The following is a 26,995-nucleotide window of genomic DNA, read 5'->3' on the forward strand; positions in this document are numbered from 1 at the left end:
TAGGGAAGCATTGTAAAGCACAGAGAGGTCTGGTAAAGCATAGGGAAGCATTGTAAAGCACAGAGAGGTCTGGTAAAGCATAGGGAAGCATTGTAAAGCACAGAGAGGTCTGGTAAAGCATAGGGAAGCATTGTAAAGCACAGAGAGGTGTGGTAAAGCATAGGGAAGCATTGTAAAGCACAGAGAGGTGTGGTGAAGCATAGGGAAGCATTGTAAAGCACAGAGAGGTCTGGTAAAGCATAGGGAAGCATTGTAAAGCACAGAGAGGTATGGTAAAGCATAGGGAAGCATTGTAAAGCACAGAGAGGTATGGTAAAGCATAGGGAAGCATTGTAAAGCACAGAGAGATGTGGTGAAGCTTATTTAAAAACAAACCAGGGTAAATGATGGTAAATGCAAAACCACGGGAAACCTGAAACATGTCTGTGCTCATTTATGTGCTAAACGTTTATAAAGGGAGTATTCTTTGTGAGGTCTAACTCGAGCCTTGTATAGTCTCAGCACAGTCTCCACAATTTGGCAGCTGTGTCTGTTAGTCAAGTGCTTTACTGGTAGCAGCGTGCAGGACAGCTCCATTCGTGTAATCATTCACAGAGAACTGAAGAGTTTAGAAAATACCAGTTTCCGTTTTTACATTGCAGGTCAGGGACCTTTCTGGTTATTTCTCAATTCAGGCAACCCCATCCTACACACAGGAACACAGAGAGACACACACACACACGGGAACACAGAGATACACAGAGAGACACACACACACACACACAGGAACACAGAGAGACACACACACACACGGGAACACAGAGATACACAGAGAGACACACACACACACACACAGGAACACAGAGAGACACACACACACACGGGAACACAGAGATACACAGAGAGACACACACACACACACACAGGAACACAGAGAGACACACACACACGGGAACACAGAGATACACAGAGAGACACACAGAGTTACACAGAGACACACAGGGAGACAGGGACACAGAGATACACAGAGACACAGAAACACAGAGAGACACACAGGGACACAGCGAGACACACACAGAGACAGACACACAGGCACACAGAGACACACAAGAACACACAGGAACACAGAGAGACACACATAGAGACACAGAGATATACAGGAAAACACAGACAGAGATACACAGAGACACACAGGGACACAGAGAGACACACAGAGAGACACTGAACCCTGATGTTCCCTGAACCCCCCCTATCTCTCTCTCTCTCTCTCTCTCTCTCTCTCTCTCTCTCTCTCTCTCTCCCTCGCTCTCTCTCTCTCCCTCGCTCTCTCTCTCTCTCTCTCCTTCACTCTCTGACTGAAAGGGTAAAACGCAATATCTGAGAGCTACTCTAGAAACAGAGGCGAGAGGAGAGAATGGATTTTGATCCAGTTAGTTTGAGTTTCCCTGCATCAGGCTATTGCTGAGCTGACAGAGTCTGTCAGGATGATCTCATTTCTGGAGTGTGTGTGTGTGAGTAAGAGAACGGGGGGGGGGGGGGGGGGGGGGGGGAGGTTTCCACAGTGAACGTGCGGGCGGACCGGGCAGAGAAACAGAAACTCTACCAGATTAATGTTTACTGAGCAAAGCTGAGAATACACCACAATAGAAACTGGGAGAGATTCCAATACTGGGGGAAATCACTGCATTTCACAATGCACTTAGCGAGCTTGTAAAAAAAAATATATATATATATATATATACATGCTGTAAATACATGCTATAGACAAGGACCATTAGTCTCAGTTTTGACCGTGTTTTACAAAAGCTACAGGTCTGTACATACCAGGCCCCCTATACATGTAATGCTCTGTTTAATATATAACATGTCTGTCTGTATAGAGGAGCCAGCAACATCTAGTGATCTGCCACTGTGGATCAAGTTTCCTTTTGCTTTGCTGGCGATACACTTACTGTGCACTAGATGGCGCTTAGTAATATATAGAGGAGGGGTCCTGGAGCGCTACAGGGGGCTTCTGGTTTTCGTTTCAACCGAGATCCCAGTTTCTTAATTAAGAAGACCATAAGAACATAAGAAAGTTTACAAACGAGAGGAGGCCCCATTCGGCCCATCTTGCTCGTTTGGTTGTTAGTAGCTTATTGATCCCAGAATCTCATCAAGCAGCTTCTTGAAGGATCCCAGGGTGTCGGCTTCAACAACATTACTGGGGGTTCCAGACCCTCACAATTCTCTGTGTAAAAAAAGTGCCTCCTATTTTCTGTTCTGAATGCCCCTTTATCTAATCTCCTTAATTAATCTCTAATTAGTAGTGGCTTAATTAGTCAGGATTAACAGGTGTTCCAGATCGTTAGCCATTGCAAGAAATCCAGCAGGATTGGGTCTCTCCAGGACCAGGGTTGGAACCTGCATTACATATGCCTATTGCAAACGCTTGCTTTAGAAATTGTATCTAAATGTAAAAGATAAGACATGCATCACGGTGGTTGATATCATTTTTATTATAAAGCACAGACAGGTACATGAAATGAGCTGTTAGAGATGTGTTCGGCTCCATGCATGCTCCGACGCTGCGGAGGTGAGCCCAGAAGCACAGGTGGAACAGACAGCCAGAGAACACGGCATAGAAACTTTCTACAACCTGAACTAGCACCTCATGTTTTAGACTGAAAGCACACGTTTTTCTGTCAAAACTGCACATTTGAGACCTTTATAGTGAGGCTCGGGGGGTCCAGTGGTTAAAGAAAAGGGTCTTGATACCAGGAGGTTCAAATCACATCTCAGCCACTGACTCCCTGTGTGTGTGTGTGTGACCCTGAGCAAGTCACTGAACCTCCTTGTGCTCCGTCCTTCGGATGAGACGTCAAACAAACAAGGTCCTATTGGAAGTGACTCTGCAGCAGTGTCCCCCCAACCTGGGATTAAACCCACAACCCTCCGGTCAAGAGTCCAGAGCCCTAACCACTACTCCACACTGCTGCCTTATTATGAATTCATCATCATCATCATCATCATCATCATCATCATCATCATCATCATCATCATCATAATAATAATAATAATAATAATAATAATAATAATAATAATAATTGCATGGAATTATTGGGTAAGCTACACTTTTAAGAACGGAAGGAAGGAAGGAGAGTAGGGTGTCTAAAAGTGAAAAAAACGAGACCCGACAAACGCGCCCACCACGCAAACCATGACGAAAACCACCCAGAACGTGACGGAGAGCAGCTGCACGCACACAAGACCCTGCCTCTGCTGCAGTCCCCTGTCCTGGACAGGAGGGGGCAGTGGAGAGCCAGTCTCCACCACCCTCACCATCTGCTCCACCCGGAGACTCAGGGTGGGCAGGATGATGAAGCGGGGGTCTGCGCTGGACTCCACGGAGAAGACCAGGCGCTGGGTGACCGTCGTGCGTCTGAAAGGCAGGGCCACGGGCTGGCAGGGCAGGGAGAGAGCGCCCCCCGGAGTCAGGGGGGTGGCGTGGCGGCAGAGCGGACAGGAGATGGCGTTGGAAGGCACGGCCAGCTGGATTTTTTGCAGGCATTCTGTGCAGAAGATGTGGTGGCACTCCAAGAGCCTGGGGCGTCTCACACCCTGATTATATTCCTGGTAGCATACAGGGCATTCCACCTGCTCTGTGCTGCTGGCATCGGGCACAAACCCTGGGATCTCTGCCATCACTGGCTCGCAGGCTTAGCTGGCACACTTTTTTTAAATTATTTTACTCCTTGATTTTTCTCTCCAGTTTAGAATGCCCAACTGCTTCCCCCCCCCTCCCCTCCTCACCGCAGAGATTCCCCCCACACAGCTGCTCAGGAGACCCAAGGGTTCAGCAGATCCCACACCCGAGCCAGCTTCCTCTTCCACACCCAGGAGCTCGAGAGCGGACGTCAGCGACCTGCCAGCCTCTGGAGGTCAAAGGCCTGGGCCGGCAGAGCTGTGCCTGCGGTTAGGAGAGGTGTGATCGAGAACTGTGGAGGAAAGAGAATTAGAACTGAGACAGGAAAGCAACTGGGTGTTTTTTTTCTTTTTTTTTTTTACTGTCCCCAAATGTTAGCGATCAATCTGACTTTACTCTACATATGGTCTATATATATGTGTGTGTGGAGTAGTGGTTAGGGCTCTGGACTCTTGACCGGAGGGTCGTGGGTTCAATCCCAGGTGGGGGGACACTGCTGCTGTACCCTTGAGCAAGGTACTTTACCTAGATTGCTCCAGTAAAAACCCAGCTGTATAAATGGGTAATTGTATGTAAAAATAATGAGATATCTTGTAGCAATTGTAAGTCACCCTGGATAAGGGCATCTGCTAAGAAATAAATAATAATAATAATTATATATATATATATATATATATATATATATATATATGGCAATAAGACTCCTATTGCACAGCAGTTTCACCCATTCCAGGTTTTACTACCAGCTTGATTAGCCGCAGTGTGTCTAGGTAACAAGCTCAGGTGTGTCTGATTAAACTCCTAGTAAAACCAGGAATGGATCACACTGCTATAACATTGTGTATATATATATAGAGAGAGAGAGACTGAAAAAAACGTGTTTTTTGGGGGATGTACAGAAAAGGTTTAAATGATGGAAACAAAATATGATAATAATGATTTGAAAAGAAAACTCTCTTGCAGGTCCAGTCCCATATATAACATGGCTGGACAGTCTTTCTCAAAATAGACACATGAGTTTCTCATGAGTTACTACAGGCGTTGAAACCACGCAATGCTGTGAGCGTCGCCCTATCAATAATGAGCAGATAACGATTCCGATAGCAATCGGGTTTCCATTATTAATAATACAATTGTAAATCACAACGCACTGGGGAAATATATATATATTTCAGCTGTAAACTCAACACAGACAATTCACTCGTTGTATTATTTTGATAGATAATGCATGTTGCCAGCTTTTAATTTTACATTTCGACTAGAAGTCTTTCTATAGTCTTCAATAGAAATACTAAAAGAAACTTAATAAAATCAATGCCAAACCCTTAGACCAGAAACCTTAATCACTTTAAGACATTGAGAAAGACTTCTAGTCAAAACCTTTATCAGTGAATTTAAGTTTCTTTCAGTATTTCTAAATTCAGAACTATTGCGTGCTTATTATTATTATTATTATTATTATTATTATTATTATTATCACTGAAAGCTATTTAAATATCACTTACCTGGTCAATAGGAAGCAACGTCAATGTGTGTATTTTTCGCGCGTCTCATTTCTGTGGTCTTGTCGTTTCTTATTCTCGTCTTGCAGATTCTAGACCCGGCCAGACCTTGATAATATGAATTGATTTATTGAAGCGCGCAGGTCGCGCATCCCCGCCCTCTGTTCCGTCTCTCCTCGGTGAAGGTGAAGCGCAGAGACCTCGCAGGTGAGATGAACAGGTTGCCGGGTTACGGGGCCGGCGGGGAATACGCAGTTATTTTTGATGCGCAGGTAAACTCGGATTATTTTTTTTTTTTTTTTAATACGAATGCTTACTTTGTTATTGCAACATATTCATTATATTAAACTACCCAGCTTTGTTTTGCTATATATATTATATATATATATATATATATATATATATATATATCGGAGAGACAGGTACAGCGTTATATATTATTATTTATTAATCCAGGGTAATTTACAATTGTTACAAGATATCACATTATTTTTACATACAGTTCCCCATTTATACAGTTGGGTTTTTACTGGAGCAATCTAGGTAAAGTACCTTGCTCAAGGGTACAGCAGCAGCGTCCCCCACCTGGGATTGAACCCACGACCCTCCGGTCAAGAGTCCAGAGCCCTAACCGCTACTCCACACTGATGATGATGATGATGATGATGATGAAGAAACCCCTGTCAAACATAAATGAACCGAGAGTTCAACATAAGATGAATGAGCGACAATTTGTATTTTTTTTTTTATATAGAAAAAATACAATTAGATAATGTGTAACATCGAAGAATAAAGGAAAATAAACAGAGGGATACCATGATGCCTGAACGGGGAGACGGGCTGCCTGTCTGTCTGTCTGTCTGTCTGTACACCAGTCCAGCGGTATGCCTCTCAGATGCGTGCACCTATCTGGACTGAAGCTCCTATCCAACTGTCATGAAACTTGGTGCTAACATTATGTCATTATATAGCAGGCTGTGTGGTCCAGTGGTTAAAGAAACGGGCTTGTAACCAGGAGGTCCCCGGTTCAAATCCCACCTCAGCCACTGACTCACTGTGTGACCCTGAGCAAGTCACTTAACCTCCTTGTGCTCCGTCTTTCGGGTGAGACGTAGTTGTAAGTGACTCTGCAGCTGATGCATAGTTCACACACCCTAGTCTTTGTAAGTAGCCTTGGATAAAGGCGTCTGCTAAATAAACAAATAATAATAATATATAGCATATTGGGAATATCACACCCATACTGGGGATAAGGGGAGTGTTTGTTTGTCCGTGCATCCGTCTGTCTGTCACTCAGTAACTCAAAAAAGTAACATGTACACCCAACGCTGTCGTTCTTTTAAGAGAAGGGCAGGCTTTGCAATTAGGGTTTGCTGACTAATTGTGAGTTGAAGATTAACGCATCCCTTTCTTATTTTAAAGGGGTTGGTCCACAACTGAAATCTGGGAAGCTGTAAAAAAAACCCCCCAAAAAACCGTTAGTCGCTCATAAAACAGGATTTTATTTGAGCAACGCCTGTGAGTCACCGCCGGAAGACAGCGTTTCCGTGACGCGCTGCGAACTAACACCCAAATATGGGCATGGTGTCTGCAGCCGGATGTAATACGTCATCAAAGCCACGTTTAAAACGTGGGGCTGACCCGTCGTGCATCAGAAGGCGCAGAGCGGAGCAGCTCGGCTTATCACCTGTGACAGCGGTTTTGAACCTGGGGTCCTGGGGTCCTGGGGTCCCCCTGTGTCTGCCAGCTGAGCTCTCAGTTAACTGAACTTGACCCTTAACCGAACTCCCAGTTTGCTTGATTAGACCCTTTTAATTGTTTTCAGCTCTTAAACAGCTGCAGATTTTAAAGTTCGCTGAAACATTTTATAAGCAACTTGAACTCTGCCGCTGTTTAAGAGCTGAAAACAATAAGGCCTAATTAAGCTACTTGTTACTTCAATTAAGAGTGTAGTTCAGTAATTAAGAGCTCAGTTGGAATGAAAACCAGCAGACACGGGGTCCCCGAGGGCCAGGGTTGAGAACCGGTGTGCTATCTTACCTGTGTGTGTGTGTGTGTGTGTGTGTGTGTGTGTGTGTGTGTGTGTGTGCGCGCGAAGGGGAGTGTGCTGCGTGTGCCAGTCTCTCTCAATGTCACACCTCCCTGTCCCTGTCCCTCTCCCTGTCCCTATCCCTTCCCCTCACTTTTTGGGGTCTTCCAGTCCTGGGTTTGTCAATTACAGATGATGTTTCTCTGTGCTTGTGGATTATGCTTCGGATACCACACCTTGAAAATCGAGTGATGGGAGATATTTCACTCAATGTGTTTCCTTCTTTATGTGAGTCAATGTTGTTATAATAGTGAAAACACTAGCGGAGGCTTTGAGGAAATTGGCAAAATGCACACTTCCTTGTTTTGACAAAACAGGCAAACGTGTTATCTGTTTATCAAACGGTATTCTATGTAAAACCAGATTAAAATCTACATGGGTATATCACAGTGGCCTCTTACTCTCGGGGTTGGAGTTCGTTATCTCAAAAACACGTCTTATTATATATACGGCTGTGTACGAGATAATGCCAGCTGTTACTAATATAAAGGATTGTGGTGTCCGTGGAAGAAGTCTCTGTCGTGATCCTCAATCCATTCTGGCTCAGTGGAGGGGGCGTTATTGAAAGCAGCCATCAGGGCTCAGCATTGTTGGCTGGACTGGATGCTTCAGTAAACTATTGGTTCAGCCTTCCAGAGTCATCAAGGGCCCCGGGGTATACCAGGAGAACATGCCCCCCACCAGGGCCGTGCCAAATTGGAGGGGGGGGGGGGACACACAGGTCCTAATAAAGTGGCCGGTTTGTGTACACCCTATAAAACAAACCAATTTTGCTTCCTAAAGTAGAACGAAACCTGCTGAATAATGTTAAACATATTGAATTACACACCGCTTTGTAGTTTTCCATACACTTAACGAAAAACTACTAAGGGCAGCAGTGTGGAGTAGTGGTTAGGGCTCTGGACTTTTGACCGGAGGGTCGTGGGTTCAATCCCAGGTGGGGGGGGGGGGCACTGCTCAGCTGTTGACTCGAGCTGTAAATCCCCAGAGTTAATTAATAAGCGATTGTATATTTCTATGCTGCAATATACTTGTCGTTTATGATCTGTCTGGTTTACAGCCCATTCAAGAAGCTGTCTGTTTCTCTCGCTGGTTATCTGTCTGCGGGTTTCAGTCGCTTGGTGTGGTTATAAATTCCTTACTAGTTACATCAGCGACTTCCTTCACGGCTGCAGTTTACAACGTGCTAAAACCCACGCCGCGTTCATTCAAACGCAGATGTTTCCGAACTCCTTATCCTAGGGCCGTGTGTTGAAACAGTAAGCACCGGGGTTTCCAAAAAATACAGCGTTCTCCGTCCCCCACGTGTTGCTACAACTGTTTAAATAACGGAGCTGTCGTTTTTCTTTGTGAACAACCTTTTACACTTCAAAGTCTGTTTCAAAGCTCTTTCGAAAATGTCCGCTCTAGTGCTCTGATAGTGTCGAGATTGCTGCCCGCAGTGGGCCTGACAGCATCAGCGCTGAGATGCTGAAACACAGCAGCCCCCAGCTGCAGGAGGCCCTGCTCAAACTCCTCAATCTCGTACTGAGAGCTGGGTATTTCCCTGAGACCTGGAACCAAGGGCTTATAACACCCAGCTATAAAAGTGGAGACAAATTCGACCCCAATAACTACCGGGGCATCTGCGTGAGCAGTTACCTGGGGAAGGTGTTCTGCAGTATCATCATTGTTTAAATACTGGCCTTCCTTACCCAGCACAGCGTCCTCAGTAAGAGTCAGATTGGCTTCCTCTGACCCTATTTACAACCTACACACCCTAATAAACAAACACATCCACCAAACTAATGCAGGAAAAAGATATCTGCCTGCTTTGTTGACTTTAAAAAGGCATTTGATTCTATCTGGCATAAAGGGCTATGTCTTAAACTTCTTCAAAGTGGTGTAGGGGGTTAAAGCACTTCGTAAAGTCAGTGTATTCAGAAAATAAGTGCGATGTGAAAACTGGTAACAAAAGAATTCTTCACACAGGGGCGTGGGGGGTGAGACAGGGCTGCAGTCTGAGCCCGACACTGCTCAATGTCTATATCAACGAGCTGGCTACTGGAGCAGTCTGCAGTCCGCTGGCCTCTATACCACACGGTCAGCGCAGATGACCTGGTCCTGCTGCCACCCGCCAAACAGGGGGCTACAGCAGAGCCTGGCACTGCTAGAGCTGTACTGTCGCAGACCTGGACCCAGGCATGAAGCAAGGTTAAGACCAGGTCTCAGGGAAAATACAGCGCAAGAGAAAGCAGGATAGCTGAACTTGATTTGAGGTAGCCACGCGATTAACGCGTGTGACCTGTTTGTGTGTAGTCTGTTGTGGTTTAAAAATGCAGAATGCTTTGTCGGTGATAGTCTGCGTGCGAGATCTACAGTCAGCGATACCCGAAGCGTGGTAACATGCGGACGTGACACAGACAACAGCACCCCCTATCGCCTACGAAACGCCACGAAGATAGACAGTATGACGTAGCCCACTATATCCATGAGATAGATGTACATTTTGTTGTTGAAAAAAACAAAAACAAATAAACAACAACAAAAAAAACGGTTACAATTTAATTTCGGCACCTTAAGAGATATTCAAATTCTGTTTACAATGTGTGAGTGTTTTTTTTTTGTTTTTTTTCCAGTAATAAAGGAAAGGGGAATTAACAACACGGAAGGATTCGCGTTTAAAAATGAAAACAACAACAGGCTATGATTAATCTTGCCAAGAAATGATAAAAACGCCAACGCAAAAGCGACAACACGCTCTTTCGGGGATGAGGTCATTTTGCAAGTGCTTGTGTTGTGGGCAAGCCCGAGGCGCTGGACTCTATAAAAGCGCAAGAGCGCCGACCCGCAGCCAGTTTGAATGAACACGGTTTCGCATTCAGCAGCAGGCTGTCATTTGCAGTGAGAAGATGTGTACAGAGCTGGAGTGTGGCATTTGCTACCGGGGTTTCAACCGAACCCGCCGCTGCCCGAGAAAGCTGGGATGCAGCCACTCTTTCTGCGAGAGGTGCCTGGCGACTTTAGCCCGTCCTCCCCAACCCGACACGGAGGACGACGAGAACCGGCGGGGTTCGCCGGAGACCGGTCCGGACGTGCAGGCGTGCGTGGTTTGCCCGCTGTGCCGCCGCTGCACCTGGATCTCCTCGCCTGGAGCAGTCCGGCGGCAGCTGCCCCTGGACGAGTCCGTTCTGGAACGCATGGAGGCGGGCGGGGTGCAGGACGAGGAGGGGGAGAGCGACGGGGAGGAAGCAGCGGACTCAGCGGCTGACGGTTCCTCTAGTGCCGGGTCGAACAAACCCAAGTTCTGGAGGGTCGTGAAGCGATTTTGGAAGAAACACACTAACGGCAACAGCAGGCACAGTAATCGACAGAGAATCTGTAAGTAAATGTTTAATTATGTTTTTATTTGTGTTGGTATAGCCTGTTGCGAATTGTTATTATTATTATTATTATTATTATTATTATTATTATTATTATTATTATTATTATTATTATTATTTATTTCTTAGCAGACGCCCTTATCCAGAGCGACTTACAATCGTATCAGTATTGTGTGTGTGTGTATATATATATATATATATATATATATATATATATATATATATATATATATATATATAATTCTCCCTAAAAAAATAGTTCATTTTTATATACAGTGCAACAAAATAATTTGCTGCAAACGTTATCTGTTTTATGCAAGGGGCTTGAATAAATGTAAACTTGAAAAACGAAAAAAATACAAAAGAAATGATTGGACAACGACGAAGGGGTTAGTAAAATGTGTACTGAAGTTTACAAAGGGTAAAGTGTGTTTACAAAAACACACTACAACACGCGTGTAGCGCCCCCCGCAGGCTTGAATTAATAGCGCCTCCCTAGAAAGGAATGTCACTTTGCAGGATCTGCACGTTGCTTAGCTGCGGAGACATACTAACCGGTTTTTTTGTGTTTGTTTCCCGCTCTTATCTTGTTCCATCTACAGACTGCACTTCGGAAGATTTCAGAGATATCGCCCTCATGACGTGTTACTCCATGATCTAAACACGCAAACGAAGCCAGGAACACGCAACGGGACTCCAGCAACGACTCGCTAACCGGCCGGCCACGACTAGAGAGAACCGTCGGGGCAGAAGATAATCAACACTGGAAAGAAAAAAAAAATGACATTTATCTAGACTGTTTTATTTCGCAGTGGGTTCATTGCGGTTGTTTCTCCTAAGCGTCTTACTGTGACAGAGGCTGGTAAACCTGTCGCCTCCAGAACATAGCGGCTGGAGGTTTGACCTAGGGTTAAAGCTTGGTAACTTCATTCAATTTAAACACTTGGAGATCAGTCGTCCACGTCAGCTCAAGACGTGGTGAAGTATTTCTGATGGTGACTCATATATATCATATGTATTTATTTGGCAAGCTGTGCACTTATGCGTAATGCATTTAATTTTGGAGAGAGTTACACACTTAAAAGATTAAGGCACGGAGCCAGTGCTGAAAGAACGCCTCTCCACATGACAGCACCTGAAGTCATGTTTATGTCTGTTAATTTATTCTGTAGGGTCAAGTCCTTTTGAATTGTATATATATATATATATATAATATATATATATATATATATATATATATATTATATAATAAATATGAATGTTTTGAAAAACACCAGTGCACTTTTATTATTATTATTATTATTATTCATTTCTTAGCAGACGCCCTTATCCAGGGCGACTTACAATTGTTACAAGATATCACATTATTTTTACATACAATTCCCCATTTATACAGTTGGGTTTTTACTGGGGCAATCTAGGTAAAGTACCTTGCTCAAGGGTACAGCAGCAGTGTCCCCCACCTGGGATTGAACCCACGACCCTCCGGTCAAGAGTCCAGAGCCCTAACCACTACTCCACACTGCTGCCCCTGTGAAGTAATTCGCTGAAATGATTCATTTTAACTACCAATGACCTCCTCGCAGGAGTTGCCCCCGCTGCAGAATCAGTGCGTATGTCCCTAAAGGTCCGGCTTTTGTGGTCCCCAGGTCCGGTGTTACACAGATTTGTCTCCGGGTAGAATTCTGTATCCCCCGCTGCATTCCATGCCCGTGCAGCTGCAGGTGCAGTTTTGCAAAGCTGAACGCGCTCGAGCCCCGCCGTGTTTTCTAGCACTGCCGTGTTCTGCTGCAGTTTGCAACAGATATTGAAAACAAGACTAATAATTCTGTAGCAAAATAAAACGGCACATTTAACACCGCGGGTTTCCTACAGTACGCTCAGCCTCCCGCGTTGCTCGATACACACACACGCACAAAAAACACGATTAAAAGTAACCTTATAAAACATTTTTTTTTTTAAAAACACATTTTAATTTTATTGCATGTAAATACTGTTCAGAGACATCACGCGTTCACGTATAGCTATCGTGATCTACGCAGGCGTCGAATCTAAGGGGTACAGTAATTTGCTTAATACCTGTTTTAAGTTAAGCTAATTTTCGTCACATCTCCAGAGTCGTGAAAAACAGAAACAAATGCAAACTAGTACCGCATACGTCACCTTAAAGATGTAGAGTATAGTTCACAACACTGTTTAATTTCACCGCCATTGTTAATATAACATTATACGTAAGGGGTACGTAACACTAATTCGGCCGAGTGATCTTTTCGTTCGAATTCTGCATTTTTAAAGTGATTTATTTATTTATTTATTTATTTATTTATTTATTTTTACGTGAAAATCATTTTTTCCAAGCAAAATAACAGAGGGGGTCCACCAGTGCGTGGGTGTGAGGCGGCCCACGCGTGGGATCAGTCGCTTCCGCGGTGAACGCCCCGTGTAATCAGCGAGAGGTTCCTCGAGGACTTCGGTTCTTATTGTTCACAGTTCTTATTTACCGTTACTAAGGCAACCAAGCAGACAAACATCTGAGTTCTGCTGCATGACTAATGCTTTGTTTTCAATGGAAATACAGGATTTCATGCATGACATTGAAAAAAAAGCCGAGGAAAAAAATGTTTTGGACATAGAATAAATACAACGCAGCACCCATATATATATATATATATATATATATATATATATATATATATATATATATATATATATATATATATATATATATATATATAGCTCGAGCATCAAAAGAAACGTATCACTATTATAACACGTTTATTTTCGGAAATAACGTTATTTTCGGAAAAAAAATAAGGTATATAAATGATGGCCCTTGACAAAATGTGTTTGGTTTCTTTTTAATGGCTCGATCATTCATCCTTGACCACGACACGCTTCAGTGACCCTGACTGAAGCAGATGCACTTAATCACCTAATTAGTGAGACAGTTGAATCAAATCCCGGCTCAGCCACTGACTCCCTGTGTGTGTGTGACTCTGAGCAAGTCACTGAACCTCCTTGTGCTCCGTCCTTCGGATGAGACGCAAAACAAACGAGGTCCTATTGCAAGTGTATTTCAATATGAAGCTTGCATTGTAACCCTGTGCTGCCTTGTAACACCTGTGCGAGTCTCCTAGGATAAAGGCGTCTGCCAAATAAATACATAATTAGTGACTCTGCAGCAGCAGCAGCAGCAGTTGTTGATGATGCATAGTTCACCCCCCTTGTCTCTGTAAGTCGCTTTGGATAAAAGCGTCTGCTAAATTACTAATAATAATAATAAGTACTTTGTTTGATAGATTCAGTTGAAATACAAAGCCAGTGAGCTTCAGTTGATTTTGAACTGGCCTTTTTTTTTTTTTTTTTTTTTTTAACTTGGACCAGTTTAACCAGTTCCTCAACCAGCACCAAGTCTCCCGAACCAGTACAGGCAGCTGAAAACCAGTGCGGGCTGTTGCTGGTATTCTGCCAGAGAATAGCGTTCCCGTGGTAACCAGACTGCTGAGCGATGCAGTTCTCTTAACAAACAACAAAATACACACACGTCATGCTTGCAAGTCCATAAAAGAAGAAAAGGGAACATGAAATGCTTTATTTGAAAATAACAGATTAGTTAAACGCCAGACTCGGCAATTACTGTTCAGTACTGAAAATAAACGTGCGACGTCGGTCTCGTTCTGTCGAGTCAATCGCCTCTCGTCAGCAATTCTATAATCGATCCCCCTCTTTAACCACCGGACCCCCATACATTTCTCCCCTCCCATTAAACTTCCATTCACTATATAGGTCTCCCGTGCGGCGTTTTGAAAGATCTCTGTTTTCTTAAACATGTTCCATTTTAAAACCTGGTATCTGGTGGCACACTGGGTTGAAGAAAGTTATCAGTTTCTTTCCCTTGCCTTCCAGGAAATACCCTTGCACTGCACTTTCCTTTTAAATTCTCCTCCCGCCCCTTCAGAACCTTCATTCCTGTCATTAACCAATCAGCTGCCTCCTCTATTGACCGACAAGCGTTCAGCCTGTAACACGACCCCGGAAGACACTGCTGGGGTGAAATGACCTAGGAAGTGCAAGCCTAACAGGTTTGTTTGAAGACAGGGCAAGCAAACTGAGAACAGCTGCTTTCAGTGAAGTAGCAATGACAATGCATGAGATATGAGGATCCTAATATTGTTCAATGGGCTTACAGGACATGCCTTTATATTCTGATTTAAATAAAACGGGCACAAAATCTAATATTTGTTTTAAAACATAATTTTAATATAAAGGGAGATGAACACCGCTTTTTAAGCTATACTAACAAACTGGTTTATCTATCTATCTATCTATCTATCTATCTATCTATCTATATATATATATATATATATATATATATAGAGGGCTCAGCATTGTTGGCTGGACTGGATGCTTCAGTAAACTATTGGTTCAGCCTTCCAGAGTCATCAAGGGCCCCCGGGGTATACCAGGAGAACTTGCCCCCCACCAGGGCCATGCCAAATCGGAGTGGGGAGACACACAGGTCCCAATAAAGTGTCACTGCCTGTTAGACTCATCTGTGCGGTGTGTGTGTGTGTGTGTGCGTGCGTGTGCGTGCGTGTGCGTGTGCGTGCGTGTTTTGCAGGGGGAGATGCTTACAGGAGCTGTGGAAGGAGGGCTGTGTGTTTGCTGCTGCTGGCTGTCAATGCCGGACTGCTGGGATCCATCCTGATCATCGTTTCTCTCCACTGTAGGCACCGAACTCTCCTTCATTCTTCATTTACACTGATCTCATTTACTGCTGTTGTGCATTTAAAAAAAAGAAGTGTATTACTGTCTTCTTGTTATTACGCTGTGTTTATCTATCTATCTATCTATCTATATAGATATACATACATACATACATACATACATACATACATACATACATACATACATACATACATACATACATACATACATACATACATACATACATACATACATACATACATACATACATACATACATACATACATACATACATACATACATACATACATACATACATACATACATACATACATACGGGCAGCAGTGTGGAGTAGCGGTTAGGGCTCTGGACTCTTGACCGGAGGGTCGTGGGTTCAATCCCAGGTGGGGGACACTGCTGCTGTACCCTTGAGCAAGGTACTTTACCTAGATTGCTCCAGTAAAAACCCAACTGTATAAATGGGGACTTGTATGTAAAAATAATGTGATATCTTGTAACAATTGTAAGTCGCCCTGGATAAGGGCGTCTGCTAAGAAATAAATAATAAGAAGAAGAAGAAGAAGAAGAAAAAGAAAAAAGAGAAAAGGATATTTCAGGTACTTAAAAAGGTAGAATAATTGATAACAAATCAATTATCAGGACGTTTCTTTCCTTCATCGGCTGAATGCAAAAAAACACAGTGCTTTAAGAAGTTGATAAAAAACAAACAAGTAGTCTTTTAAACAAAATTCCCGAATGATGATGATGATGATGATGATGATGATGAAGATGATGATGACCTCAGAACAGAATGTTCATTCCAAATGGCTCCAAAGTGCCGAGTTTGAAAATAAGTTCACATTCCTTTTGTTTCCTGACAGCATTAGCTCCATAGCATTGAATATATATATATATATATATATATATATATATATATATATATATATATATATATATATATATATATATATATATATATATATATATATATATATATATATATATCTATCTATTATATATATATATATCTATCTCGAGATGGCGCAATGCTCTATCACATGAATGTTCCGTTGCGAAAAAAAAAAAAAGTGTGATGTAGTCAATAAAACCACATCCTAATATAGACTTTCAAAAGGAGAAATAGCCGAAGTAGCTGTCTGCGTTCTGGGTTTCAAAGTCAAAGTCACATTCGAGTACCGTACCGTGATATTGATATCGGAGCCCCGGATACTCGAGCCGTCGCGATGGACCGGAGCGGTGCTGTCGAACTGTCACCGATCGCAGTACCGAACGATTACCAAGACAGAGGGGAGACCAAAACAGAAGACGCTTACGAAACGCTACAGGTTAATAACCCAGCGGGGCGGAAAGCTCGGACACTGACCAGCCGGTGTAAGTAACTGCATTTAAATATTCAAAATATACTGTTGATTAGTCGGTAGCGGGGACCGGAAACAGAGACAGCTAACTTAGCCAAAGTTTCTGTATCTAAAGTTGTATATTACCAAATTGAAAAGTCCCGTGCAGGCTATAATTCGTGTCTTTAATCTCCTGACAATAACACCACTTTGGTTATTATCACAACCCGGTTAATATCACCCACATGATCATTATACAGTAAATCACTTTATGGAATAAAATCCTGCGATGGGACAGTTTACATGTAAGTGAATTGCTGTATCACAATGCTCTGACGTATAACGACCACGAGTCACTGCTTTTATTACAATGTGTATTACTGGACTGTACTAGTTATCATTCTATACCATTAACGTGTTTAATCAAACATATTGATCAAATGTTTTAAGGCACAGGTCCTAATAAAGTGTCATTGCCTGTTAGACTCATCTGTGCGTGTGCGTGTGCGTGTGCGTGTTTTGCAGGGGGAGATGCTTACAGGAGCTGTGGAAGGAGGGCTGTGTGTTTGCTGCTGATGGCTGTCAATGCCGGACTCCTGGGATCCATCCTGATCATCGTTTCTCTCCACTGTAGGCACCGAACTCTCCTTCATTCTTCATGTACATTGATCTCTTTACTGCTGTCGTGCATTTTTTTTAAAAAAAGTGTATTACTATCTTCTGATCTTGTTATTAAGCTGTGTGTTTTTTAATTTGTTGACAGATTTAGCCTCCATTACATCTACAGCTCTGGCTAAACGTTTTGCATCACCTAGAATTTTAGAATTGAGGAAAAAAAAAATTCTATGTGAACGTAATTTAGATCTTTTCTTTAATCACGGAATCAAAGAAGCTACAACACGATACTGGAAAAGTCTACACCGGAAGCCATAATAGCAGTAGGGTAGTATTTCGTGTTAGATTTTGAAATGTCACACTTTTGCATTTGTGTCTCATTTTCCGTTAAGTATTTAGAAAACTATACAAAGCGGTGTGTAATTAAATTTGGTAACGTAAAATCATTCAGCAGGTTTCGTTCGACTTTATGAAGCAGAATGAGTTCGTTCTATAAGAGGGTGATGAGAAACTTTTGTCCAGAGCTGTACGTGTTAACTTAGGCTGGCACAGCCAGTGTCTTTTTAGACGTAAGAAACAGCGCCATCTAGTGCTCACACACGACGGCGCACGTTTCCTTTAGTTTTTGTTGGGAAGAGGAGCCTGTTTTCTATTCAGGGATAGCAAGAGATTTAGTGAGTGAGGAGCCCGAGTGAAGTTATATATACATATACATTAAACATGGTAACTGTATAGTATAACCTTGGGAAAACTGCAGAAATACAATGCAAACACCATACAAGAGCAATGAAGGGAATGTACACCAGAAAGTTGAGTGGAAGGGTCCTGAGTGGAGGGGTCCTGAGTGGAGGGGTCCTGAGTGGAGGAGTGGAGGGGTCCTGAGTGGAGGGGTGTAGGTGTCCTGAGTGGAGGGGTCCTGAGTGGAGGGGTGTAGGTGTCCTGAGTGGAGGGGTCCTCAGTGGAGGGGTCCTGAGTGGAGGGGTGTGGGTGTCCTGAGTGGAGGGGTCCTGAGTGGAGGGGTGTAGGTGTCCTGAGTTGAGGGGTCCTCAGTGGAGGTGTCCTGAGTGGAGGGGTCCTGAGTGGAGGGATGTAGGTGTCCTGAGTTGAGGGGTCCTCAGTGGAGAAGTCCTGAGTGGAGGGGTGTGGGTGTCCTGAGTGGAGGGGTCCTGAGTGGAGGGGTGTAGGTGTCCTGAGTGGAGGGGTCCTGAGTGGAGGGGTGTGGGTGTCCTGAGTGGAGGGGTCCTGGAGGGGTGTGGGTGTCCTGAGTGGAGGGGTCCTGAGTGTGTGCTCTTGTGTTTCAGATTCTCACACTGCCAGGGGTCTGCCCAGCTCAGCTGCTTCACAGCACGGTGAGGACCGCGAACCCTTTCTGTGACAAAACAGCCTCTAACTCTACACAGAGCTGACACAAGCACCCCAGCCAGTCTCATCTGATACAAATCACCCTAACCCTAACCCTTTCTGTGACAAAACAGCCTCTAACGCTACACAGAGCTGACACAAGCACCCTAGCCAGTCTCATCTGATACGTATCACCGTCACTTTGTACAGCTCACATGTTCCTATACCAGATTATGACAATATGCAGCAGTGGAGCAAAGATATGCACCACACAGCATTCTAGGATTGAAACACAATTTTATATATATATATATGAACATAATTTAGATATTTTATTTAACATCATGTACTCAAAGCAACTACAAAATGATCTCACAAAAGTAGTACAGTAGTATTTCATGTTAAATTTTGAAATTTGTCAAATTTGTCAGTTTTTTGTGAAGTATCTGGAAAACTACAAAGCGGTGTGTAATTCAATATGTTAATGCAACATTATTCAGCAGCTTTCATTCCCCTCCTCTCCTCCTCCCCCTCCCCCAGGCTGTCAGTCCCTTGATGAGTGCTGGCTCCTGCACCAGGAGAAGCTCTATTATCTCTCCACTCAGAAGGGAAGCTGTGAGTTTGCCAGCCACTTCTGTGCCCAGAGGCAATCAGTCCTGGCTGCGGTTGGGCAAGACAGAGAGGTAATACAGAACCCACACCTCTCACAGCTTTCTTTGTGAAGTTTACATTTAGTCTTACTGTCCTCCGCTCGTGACGAGACCCCCTGCGGAGCGGGTATCGTGCGGGCGGGCGGGCGTACGCACGCGTGTCTCACGTCACAATCTTCCATATATCTAGAGAATCGCATATCCGATTGTCATGAAACTTGCTATCGACATGATTTAGCAGAAGTTAAAAAGGGGTTCGATTCCAGGAGGTTCAAATCCCGGCTCAGCCACTGACTCCCTGTGTGTGTGTGACCCTGAGCAAGTCACTGAACCTCCTTGTGCTCTGTCCTTCGGATGAGACGCAAAACAAACAAGCTCCTATTGGAAGTGACAAACTCTGTAAGTCGCTTTGGATAAAAGCGTCTGCTAAATAATAATAATAATAATAATAATAATAATAATAATAATAATAATATGCATTTCTCAGGGCTTCTTGGCATCTAGAACTGGGTCTCGGTCGTTCTGGGTGGAGCCCTCTGGAGGTGAAGAGTACACAGACTTAACATTTGAATCTTCTGGGGACAATTTGGAGGATCTGTTTCCTATAGACCAGGTAAACGTTCAGTTGTTTTGTTTTTTGTTTGTTTGTTTTATTTCTCCACAGAAACTTGCTCATCTTCTTATAGCAACCTATTTCAGTTTTCTGTGTTCCTTTCACATCCCGGGGACTGCAAACACCGGGGCTGATCAGGCTCCTAGTAAAACCTGGAATGGGTGAAACTGCTACGCAACGGGAGTCTTTGTGACGTCTGGATAATGAGATTTTAATTCCACTTGTCATGGAGGGCCAGCAGTTGCGATGTTACAATAAAACAAGGAGCCAAAGCATTCATCTCCAGAGAGGCACAACTAGCATTTTATTTCATGATAGCAGGTTTCCACAAGATGGCGCTAAAGTACTGTATTTAGATGCAATCTTGTTGAAATAGGAAACGACAGGCCTTATTAAAATATCCTGGTGTGAAAGAAACAGCTTTACTTCATAGGAGACAGGAAAGCAAGGAGTCTATGTACAGCTATGGCCAAAAGTTTTGCATCTCAGTTCTGGTCCTGGTGACTCCCTGTGTCTGCTGGTCAGGAGGACTCTTGACCGGAGGGTTGTGGGTTCAATCCCAGGTGGGGGACACTGCTGCTGTACCCTTGAGCAAGGTACTTTACCTAGATTGCTCCAGTAAAAACCCAACTGTATAAATGGGTAATTGTATGTAAAAAATAATGTGATATCTTGTAACAATTGTAAGTCACCCTGAATAAGGGCATCTGCTAAGAAATTAATAATAATAATAATAATAATAATAATAATAATGATAACGTACCTGTTTCTCTCCTCCAGGAGTGGGATTGGATGCTCTCAGATCAATCCTGCCCTTGTGCTTTGCTGTCTGAAGGTGGAGTTCACTCAGCCCAGCACTGCCAGGAAGAATTCAACTGGATCTGCCAGAGAGCTTGACAGGGTTTAAAATCCAGGTTTATCACCGGCCAGCTAAAACTCCTCAGGACCCGGAACTCTCGTCACCTTCCACAAAAGGTGGACGAATTCGATTCTGTCTGAAAAAAATAACGTAGTTACTCTTAGTTACATTTTAAAAAGGACTGCGGCTAACGCGTGAAATCAGAAAGCGAGAGTCGAGCCTCCCGCGTCACACGAACGCGCGTTTCAGATCATCTCGCTACAGGAGGGGAGGAGCGGGTTCGATAGCCGGGTCTTCAGAGAATATTTTCAGCTGCAGCCTGACCAAACTGGAAAAAAAAAAAAAAAAAATCTCTCTGTAAAATGACAGCCTGAGAAGTAACTATTTGTAACTTGTAACTGTGACGGATTACTTTTTAAAAGTAACTTCGCCCCCCCCACACTCACTGCAGTTCATGTAAGGCAAAAATTGAAATACAAAACCTTGTCCAAATTGTGTGTCATTTTTTGTTGTTCATAAGAAGTATGTAAACTTTATTAGGATCTGCCCCTAATATCGGGTCACCGTTGGCCCCCGATCACAGCCCTGACGTGACCCAGACTCCACAAGGCGCTGGAAGATCCATTCCCTCGTTAATATTGAGTGCAGAGAGGCAGGCAGAGGATCAGGATGACGAATCCTTCACACAGTCGGTTTGAGATCGCTGTGGTGTCCGTGGAAGAAGTCTCTGTCGTGCTCCTCAATCCATTCTGACTCAGTGGAGGGGGCGTTATTGAAAGCAGCCATCAGGGCTCAGCATTGTTGGCTGGACTGGATGCTTCAGTAAACTATTGGTTCAGCCTTCCAGAGTCATCAAGGGCCCCGGGGTATACCAGAAGAACATGCCCCCCACCAGGGCCGTGCCAAATCGGAGGGGGGGGGGGGCACACAGGTCCTAATAAAGTGGCCGGGCAAGTGGTAGTCTGTTATTTTAACACAGATTTTCTTCGACATCCCCCCCCCCCCCCCCAAAAAAATGACCTACTTCATATTACCAGTATTTCTACAAGAACAGATTCCTGTTCAGACTCTCTCTCCACTCCTCCACTCATCTGTGGAGATCAAACAGTTTCCAGCAGGCCAGCACTGCCTTGTGCATTCGCATCCTGTGCTTGGCTGTCAATGACGGGAGGTGAGTCAGGGCTCTACCCCACAGGATAGGGGGCTGGCATTCTGCCCAAACTACCACTCAACCACGATCAAAAGAGTGCCCGCTCTTAACCGCTTCACTGAAACCAAACAACACATTCCACCATTATTATTATTATTATTATTATTATTATTATTATTATTATTATACAGAGACTAGGGGGGGGGGGGGGTGAACTATGCATCATTATTATTATTATTATTTATTTCTTAGCAGACGCCCTTATCCAGGGCGACTTACAATTGTTACAAGGTATCACATTATTTTTACATACAATTACATTATTTTTACATACAATTACCCATTTATACAGTTGGGTTTTTACTGGAGCAATCTAGGTAAAGTACCTTGCTCAAGGGTACAGCAGCAGTGTCCCCCACCTGGGATTGAACCCACGACCCTCCGGTCAAGAGTCCAGAGCCCTAACCACTACTCCACACTGCTGCTGCTGCTGCAGAGTCACTTCCAATAGGAGCTCGTTTGTTTGACGTCTCATCTGAAGGACGGCGCACAAGGAGGTTCAGTGACTTGCTCAGGGTCACACACACACACACAGGGAGTCAGTGGCTGAGCCGGGATTTGAACCTCCTGGTATCGAGCCCCCTTTCTTTAGCCACTGGACCAGCAAGCCATTCCGTTCAGTAGCCTCTCAGGGTCAAGATAAAAGTGAAATAACAGCCTGGCATTATCAACTGAACTGGCAGGGCTGCAGAGACACTCAGTTTTTCCAAGTAATTCCCTTTAAGATGTTTTTATTGCCTGCAGATATGTAATGAAGCCAAAGAAAACGACGTGCTTTAATTCCACGGTAATAAAAGGCCCAGTACAATCAGCTGATTTAAAAGCCGATTTTGATTTCGCACGGTGTTGCCAAGACTCACGAGAAACAAAAGCGGCACTGCCTTTTAAAACAAGCCCAAAACAAGCGCAACCCGCGTTCCAACCCGCGACTCTCAAAAAAAAAACTAAGCCAAAACCCGCTTATTATAAGCGGACTTGCCAACTGTATGCACGGCAGAGAGAACTGGGGTGCGTTCACGGAGATCATTCTGCGCAGAATCGGACCGATTTAGCCAACGACCTTTTAAGAAGGATCTCCGTGACCTCGCCCACCTTTCTAAGGTGACGAGTCAAATCAAAGTGGTTTACAGTTCATGAAAGCAATGAAGTCTCCGATATATGGAGCTATCGCTGTTAAGAATTTAAAAATACGTTCTGGACCATAGCAGATTAAATCGCAGTTATTTTCGCTTCCTAGAACCATGCTTGATTAATTCCACTAACAGTGCCGTCATCAAAATAATGTTTCGTGGAAAAACCGCTGAAGTCCATGGTGCTATTAATAATTCCAGTAAACATACCCTACCTGATATGACGTCATTTCATGCACGTAGGTCTCCTATGTGAAAAGCACACGTCTATTTATTAATGCTAATTTATTTCAAGCTGTTCGTAAAGGATATTTATCGTGCGCTCCTTGCATACTCAAGGCTGCGTTTAATTTTCACAAATGAACATTGAAAACACGTGTCACAGAAAATGCAGCTGTTGGCACTCAAACTCACCACGTCTCGCTTCTTGAAATCTGAGTTTTTATTATTATTATTATTATTATTATTATTATTATTATTATTATTATTATTTCTGGAGAAATATCGACAGCTCTGGCCAAATGTTTTGCATCACCCTCTATATCGAATTAACAAATTTGGCTTTTAGTCGAATGAAACCTGCTGAATAACGTCACGTTAACATATTAACTGCCGCTGTGTAGTTTTCCGTATACTTAACGGAATAAAAACTGACATTGAAAAAGGTGACATTTCGAAATCTAACAGGAAACACTACTATATTACTGTTATGGCTTCCGGTGGACTTTTGCGAGATCACTTTTTATTACATAATGTAGGGTTACCATGTGGCTCCAGATTAACCGGACGCTGTGAGGCAGAACGAGATTTCAAACTTGCCCCTAAATTGAAATAAATGAAGGTGTAAATGAACCATCCTTAGCTACAATTAATAATGATGCTTAAATACCCGGATGCGCGTCAAATAATTGTATTATACTAAGAATGAATTGCAGCCAGTCGCTATTTTTTTCTGTTTGTTAAAATTCAGTCGCCCATATTATTCTGCAAATACAATCGCATCATCATCTCGTTGCTCTATCGATAAATTAGCTATTCGTTCATTAAGATCTGATCAGAAGCAGCTGATCAGTGTGAATTGTTTGCTGCGCCCAAGCAATTCCACCACAGCAGGATTAATCTCAGCAAAAGTGGGGTTCATTTATACGTGAATTACTTTCAATTTAGGGGGGATTTTGAAATTCAGGTCTGTCTCAAAGCGTCCGGTTAATCTCCATATGGTAACCCTACATAATGTGAAATAAAAGACCGAAAATTATGTTCATATAGTTTGGCCAGAGCTGCATTTTTAAAAAAATACCCACATGAAATAAAAAACAAAAAAGGTTTTTAATTGTTTTTCCTAAAAACTCCTTGAAGGAACCCCCCTGTTCATCCAACAGGAAGTGCAGCGTGGAAAAGAGCTATACTTCCTGTGTTATTGTTTACAAACGCTATGGAAAAAAAAGACCATTAATAACCACGTTTAATCGATTGCGTGCCTCTTTAGTACAGGAAAATATGAAAGTGAGGGTAATACATATTAAAACCCTTTCACGCTGGCACACTCTGCCCGGGTCGGGACCGGGAGTCAGGGTTGACCGAGGTGACGGAGGCAGCTGCACACGACGCAGTTATCAATGCCTCGGAAGCAGCTTCTCTGGATTGAACTGTCCGCCCGAATGCTGATGAGATCGTTTCTTCATCCCTCCTGCTGCGTCTCAAGCGACACAAATATGGCTAAACACTGAAACGTGCCTTGCAGAAGTGAAACTTTCACGCCGGGCGTGGCTTGCGTCGGCTCACGCACGGCCGTCGTGCATTCTGTCTCGCTCGACCCGGGTGGCGACCCACATCCGGAGGTGGGTCGCTGGGACGACCCAGTTATGTGGTTTCACACTAAAATTGGGTGAAATTGTGGACTGGGGTGATTTAGTTCGTTTTGTAGCCAAACATTTTAAACACAGCCTCGAGTTCTGCTGAGTTGCGGATTTGCAAGGTAATTGGACATTCGAAATTGGAGGCCAAAAAAAAAAAAACAGGAGCGAAATCTTTTTTTTTTTTTTTTTTTGTTTTTACCTGATTAAAAACAAAAGGTGATTTTAAAGTTTTGAGTTGCATTTTCCGAGCAGGGCAGAACGTGCTAGAGTCTGGTGTCGCAACGGGAGTTTTTTTCATTGGCAGACATTCAGTCCTCGGTAGCTGTGTGGGTCGATTTGGAAGCCAAGAAGGGAACAAAACAGAACGAAAACATCTGCTTCACAAGCTTCCGTCTACCCCATGGGTGGTCTTCATGCTTCAATCACACCCACCCTAAACCCCCTAACCCCCTCCCCCTCTCCCTGCCCCCCTCTGCTGGCCAGCTGTGGAGCCGCTCTGGCTCCAAATCCTGTGGTTTCTGTGGTCGGACCCTGGCTATGGTGTCGTAGATTAGGGGAGATACTAAAAGGGGCACAGGGTTGATCAAAATTGCGATTCTGGGATGTTCAGATGCGTATTGTAATGAAGCTTCAAATGCTGTTGTTACACCCCCCTGACTGTTTGGAGTCGTTCTGAATGCTTCTGGGGTCTCCACTATGGATTCATCATCACCTGGCTGTGTTGGGCTTGTCTGTAGAATCCTGATTGCTGGGCACTGACTAGCCTTTCCATTTAGATCAGGTGACAGCATGACCTGTCAGTCTCCCAGCCCCACATACTCTGTGTATAAGTAAATGTGGGTAAAAGCTTACGTGTGACAGACAGACAGACGCACAGACAGACAGGCACGCCACGCCCCCCATATCCCCGGGATGTGATATTCTCAAGCGCTTCTGCTAAATAATGTTAATACCACGTTTCATGGCAATCGGATAGGCGGTTCCTCTCTTTGCAAGGGATTTCATGCATGATGATAATGGTCTTTATTGTTTCTGCAGACAGACAGACAGACAGAGAGACTCACACACAAAGACACAGACAGACAGACAGACTGACAGGCACACACACACAGACAGATATACAGACAGACACACACACAGACTCACACACAGACAGACAAACAGACAGGCAGAGACAGACACAGACAGACTGACAGACAAACAGACAGGCACACACACACAGACAGACAGACAGATATACAGACAGACACACAGACACACACACAGACAGACAGACAGACAGACACACACACACACACATACACAGACAGACAGAGAGACAGACACAGACAGACAAACACTCACAGACAGACAGACAGACACACACACACATACACAGACAGACAGACAGACAGACACAGACAGACAAACACTCACAGACAGACAGACAGACAGACAAAAACTCACAGACAGACAGACAGATAGACACACACACAGACAGACAGACCGGCAGACAGGCAGACAGACTGACAGACAAAAACTCACAGACAGACAGACAGATAGACACACACACAGACAGACAGACAGGCAGACAGACTGACAGACAAAAACTCACAGACAGACAAACAGACAGATAGACACACACACACACACACACACACGTACGTGTTTGGTACACTCTCATCTTTCCCAGTCTTTGCATGGGCTCCCTCCCCTCCACTCACAGAGCGCTGATTCACACAGCAGGTGGGCGGTTCGCTCTATTGATCCAAACCCGCTGGGATCCGGAGCAGCTCAATCAGGCTTGTTTTTCTCATCTTTCACTACATTGACCGAAGCCTGTTATTTCCAAGCAGAAAATACTGGAAAAAAACAACTTAAAATACCTGGGCAACTCATCTCTCTCATCTGTGCCTTTCTGTCTAGTTCTGTAACATAAAACATTGGGAAAGCATTGTAAAGCACAGAGAGGTCTGGTAAAGCATAGGGAAGCATTGTAAAGCACAGAGAGGTATGGTAAAGCATAGGGAAGCATTGTAAAGCACAGAGAGGTCTG

General features: G+C 43.9%; 3 protein-coding genes across 4 annotated transcripts; 2 read left to right on the forward strand and 1 right to left on the reverse strand.

Annotated features, from left to right (window-relative positions):
* Nucleotides 1-2,082: 2,082 nt before the first annotated feature.
* Nucleotides 2,083-3,710, reverse strand: LOC117404519 (E3 ubiquitin-protein ligase RNF152). Its single transcript, XM_059014416.1, has one exon. It carries the CDS (start codon nt 3,661-3,663, stop codon nt 3,130-3,132), a length of 534 nt encoding a protein of 177 aa, XP_058870399.1. The 5' UTR covers nt 3,664-3,710; the 3' UTR covers nt 2,083-3,129.
* Nucleotides 3,711-10,071: 6,361 nt separating this feature from the next.
* Nucleotides 10,072-11,820, forward strand: LOC131721153 (RING finger protein 227-like). The gene is made up of 2 exons (XM_059014417.1): nt 10,072-10,615; nt 11,220-11,820. The coding sequence occupies exons 1-2, from the start codon at nt 10,147-10,149 to the stop codon at nt 11,276-11,278; spliced, it is 528 nt and encodes a 175-aa protein (XP_058870400.1). The 5' UTR covers nt 10,072-10,146; the 3' UTR covers nt 11,279-11,820.
* A 4,650-nt stretch (nt 11,821-16,470) lies between these two features.
* Nucleotides 16,471-21,125, forward strand: LOC117404605 (natural killer cells antigen CD94). Of its 2 annotated transcripts, XM_059014414.1 has the most exons (6): nt 16,477-16,717; nt 17,209-17,313; nt 18,600-18,647; nt 19,180-19,322; nt 19,777-19,902; nt 20,683-21,125. In XM_059014414.1, the coding sequence occupies exons 1-6, from the start codon at nt 16,570-16,572 to the stop codon at nt 20,797-20,799; spliced, it is 687 nt and encodes a 228-aa protein (XP_058870397.1). In that variant the 5' UTR covers nt 16,477-16,569; the 3' UTR covers nt 20,800-21,125. The 2 variants fall into 2 exon arrangements, with proteins under 2 accessions (XP_058870398.1, XP_058870397.1); XM_059014415.1 differs by lacking the exon at nt 17,209-17,313 and having other exon boundaries at nt 16,471-16,717.
* The last annotated feature ends 5,870 nt before the right edge of the window (nt 21,126-26,995 follow it).

Source organism: Acipenser ruthenus, chromosome 48 (genome assembly GCF_902713425.1).
Source record: "Acipenser ruthenus chromosome 48, fAciRut3.2 maternal haplotype, whole genome shotgun sequence".
Taxonomy (NCBI): Eukaryota; Metazoa; Chordata; class Actinopteri; order Acipenseriformes; family Acipenseridae; genus Acipenser; species Acipenser ruthenus.

What these genes read in the sequence shown, in the direction of transcription:
- LOC117404519 (XM_059014416.1), bottom strand. Translation starts at nt 3,663, where the DNA reads ATGGCAGAGATCCCAGGGTTTGTGCCCGATGCCAGCAGCACAGAGCAG.
- LOC131721153 (XM_059014417.1), top strand. Translation starts at nt 10,147, where the DNA reads ATGTGTACAGAGCTGGAGTGTGGCATTTGCTACCGGGGTTTCAACCGA. An exon ending in CAGTAATCGACAGAGAATCT is followed by an intron (nt 10,616 to 11,219) that starts GTAAGTAAATGT and finishes TTCCATCTACAG; the next exon opens with ACTGCACTTCGGAAGATTTC.
- LOC117404605 (XM_059014414.1), top strand. Translation starts at nt 16,570, where the DNA reads ATGGACCGGAGCGGTGCTGTCGAACTGTCACCGATCGCAGTACCGAAC. An exon ending in TCGGACACTGACCAGCCGGT is followed by an intron (nt 16,718 to 17,208) that starts GTAAGTAACTGC and finishes CGTGTTTTGCAG; the next exon opens with GGGGAGATGCTTACAGGAGC. An exon ending in CGGTTGGGCAAGACAGAGAG is followed by an intron (nt 19,323 to 19,776) that starts GTAATACAGAAC and finishes TGCATTTCTCAG; the next exon opens with GGCTTCTTGGCATCTAGAAC.